The following is a 3,063-nucleotide window of genomic DNA, read 5'->3' as shown; positions in this document are numbered from 1 at the left end:
AAGCACAGCCATAGCTTAAGCAAGGGGCCTGCTTGAGGCCACAAGCACAGGGCCTACTTATCAGGAAGCAGGGGATTTATGTATGTGAGACAGAGAAGAGAAAGAGGAAACTACTTACTCATTTGAGAGAGCTTGAAGCTCGAGCACCTATTTTTTGAGGACAAGAGGATGTATTTGATCAAGGTGACTATTTTGGAGGACATGCCATGGAGTGATTTGGAAAAACGTTGCCATTTCTAGCCGGTTGCAGAAAACGTTTTTTTTTCTTCTTCATAAGGCTAATAGCCTTATCACTAAGGCTTAAAATCTCCCCTACTAAGCTGTGTTCATATTGGACATTGAGAAACGAGTTATCTTGAGGATCTGCCTTCACACAAGAGAGTCCAAGAATTGGTTATTCTGTGAACTGGTTCACAATTAGAGATTTCACACTACTGCAAAGTTGAACTAGTTGTTTTGGAGGCCAAAATTTTGCCAAAAAAATCCTTTTTTTTTGTAGCTTTAGCTTGACTGGGACTTCATTATTGGCACAAAAAAATGTAGAAAAACAGCAAGAAAATTGGTCGATTTTAAGCCCATATTTTGATGCTTTTTGGATCATATGAGCACCATTTGAGGTCCATTTTGGATGTTTCTTGCTAGATAATCATTGTATGATGTATGAGAAGTGTGTATGAATGTATATGATAGCATTTGAGCTTATGTGTAGCAGCCATTATCTTGGAAAGGAATTTACATGATTTTTTTGGGCTTTTTATGGTGCATTTTTTGTTCGGGTTGACCATTTGAGGCAATGGATTGGTTCATGTTGCTGAATGCTTGATTGGGACAACACATATTGCTAGTTTGTTTGAAATGGAAGCCATCAAAATGTTAGACAATATAGCTCAAATTACCTAGATTGCTAGAGATAAATTGACCAAGGACAACTATAGTGTCTGGTCATATAGGATGGAGAATTTTCTTATGGGGAGAGGTCTTTGGGACCTCATTATAGGTGATGATGCATGTCTAGAGCTTCTTGAGGAGCCCATAGAAGAGGAAAAGAAGGCATACAAGGATTGTACTGGAAATAACATCAAGGTTTTGCATTGGATCTCTATATGCATATCAGAGACTTTGATTCCTCATATCAAAAAGGAAAATACTTGTAAAGAGGCATGGAAGATCATTGAGAAAATGTATGGGACATGTACGGAGGCAAGGAAGATACAAGTTAAGCAAAGATTGCATAGATCATGGAGAGGAAACCACACTATCAATGACTGTGTTGCAGAAATCAAACATGTTGCAGAAGATCTTGCATCTATAAATGCACGAATGGATGATGATGATTTGGTTTCAGTCACATTTAATGGACTTGGCCCAGCATATAAATCTTTGGTTACCTCTATTTTAGTTAGAGGAGGCTCTATGCCAGAATTTGAAGAATTGATTGCCTTGCTACTCACAGAAGAATAAAGTTGGGTTTGAATGCATCTAGCAGTAGCAAGAATGCAAGTGGAGATAGTGTCTTTTATCATCAAAGAGGGTGTGGAAGCCCATCTAGAGTTAGAGGCTCATCTTATGGCTGTGGTGGTGATAGATTTTCACATGGTCAAGGTACCTTTGGTCATGGTGATTTCATGCCTAGAGGCAGGGGGAGAGCTTAATCTAGAGGTGGAGGACGGTCTACTCCTTCACGTAGAGATGGTGCATGTAATTATTGTGGGCAATATGGACATTTTGAAAGAGAATGTTATCATGAGAAAAATGGTATGTCTAGGGGTTGAGGAAGGACTCAATATAACCATTATGTAGGTGATTATGGAGGTGCAAGTTATGGATCTAGAGGTGGCTCTACTAGAGGCCATTTATTTTCCATGGAATATGTACTAGGGAGCATGACACACCCTCCCTATGAAGATGATTGGTTTTTGGACTCAGGGGCTACAAACCACATGACTCATCATGTTGAGTGGTTTGACACAAAGCAACGAATGCAAAATGAAGAATGTGTAACTACTGGGGATGACACTTTGCATAAAATTACTCATATTGGTAGTGTGCTACTTGTCACTCGTCGAGTAGTTGGAGTGGAAAATAAGGTTGGGGATGTACTTTATGCACCTATCATCACTAAGAACTTAGCATTAGTTGGTCAAATGGTAGACCAAGGATTGCATGTGAGATTCAATAGATATGGATGCTTCATTGAGGAATTTTGAAATGGAAGGCCTGGGAGATTGATTGCAAAAGGGAAGAAAAAAGGCATGTTATTTGCCTTGGATGCAGGTACTCCTATCATTCAGAATTCTGTGTATGTTGAAAGTGGGAATGGTCAAGATAAGGATGTTGAATTATGGCATAGGAGAATTGGACATGTAAACCTGCAAAGACTGAAACAAATGTAAACTAAAAATGTGGTTCGTGGTTTGCCCCATTTTGGTTATGTTAATTATGATCATGTATGTGAGGCTTGGCAGTTTGGCAGAATGTTTCATTGAATAGGAGATGCAAGTTCCATATCACCTTTATTGATGACTTTAGCAGAATGACTTGGGTGTATTTCATGCAGCATAAAAGTGAAGCTCATCATGTATCACCATATGAAAAGATGTATGGTAGGACACCCATTGTTTCTTACTTCAGGGTTTTTGGATGTGTTTGTTATGTTCATGTTCTTGATGATTTGAGGAAGAAGATGGAACCGAAGGCTATAAAGTCCATCTTTCTTGGATACCCTAATGAGAAGAAGGGTTACAAATGCTATGATCCAATGACTAAGAAAGTTTACATTAGTAGGGATGTTAGATACAGTGAGTATGAATCATGATATAAGACCAAGATTGTAGTGGACTTGGATTCCTATGAGAGTAGTGATGATGATGCTCATGGGAAGAAACTTTCAACAAATGGTAAGCTTGGAAATCATCACTTAGAAGATATGTCTAGATCTCATCAAGACAATGCAAAAAATAATGGTAGCTATAGTCCATGGAGTGGCAGGTTGAGGAGTTCACAAAACAGTGCAGAAATTGCAAAAAGCAAGAGGCCTATGGTTGAAAGTTCAAAGGATGAATC

At 38.8% G+C, this 3,063-nt stretch overlaps 1 protein-coding gene across 1 annotated transcript; it reads left to right on the top strand.

Annotated features, from left to right (window-relative positions):
• The first annotated feature begins 951 nt into the window (after positions 1–951).
• LOC148027966 (uncharacterized) lies at positions 952–1,461 on the top strand. The gene has a single exon (XM_087689897.1). It carries the CDS (start codon positions 952–954, stop codon positions 1,459–1,461), a length of 510 nt encoding a protein of 169 aa, XP_087546023.1.
• Positions 1,462–3,063: the final 1,602 nt, after the last annotated feature.

This window comes from Lygodium microphyllum, chromosome 12, assembly GCF_053477565.2.
Source record: "Lygodium microphyllum isolate KBCC chromosome 12, Lygodium_microphyllum_v1.1.10, whole genome shotgun sequence".
In the NCBI taxonomy this organism is placed as follows: domain Eukaryota; kingdom Viridiplantae; phylum Streptophyta; class Polypodiopsida; order Schizaeales; family Lygodiaceae; genus Lygodium; species Lygodium microphyllum.
This window is presented reverse-complemented; position numbering and strand designations above follow the sequence as displayed.

What these genes read in the sequence shown, in the direction of transcription:
- LOC148027966 (XM_087689897.1), top strand. Translation starts at nt 952, where the DNA reads ATGGAGAATTTTCTTATGGGGAGAGGTCTTTGGGACCTCATTATAGGT.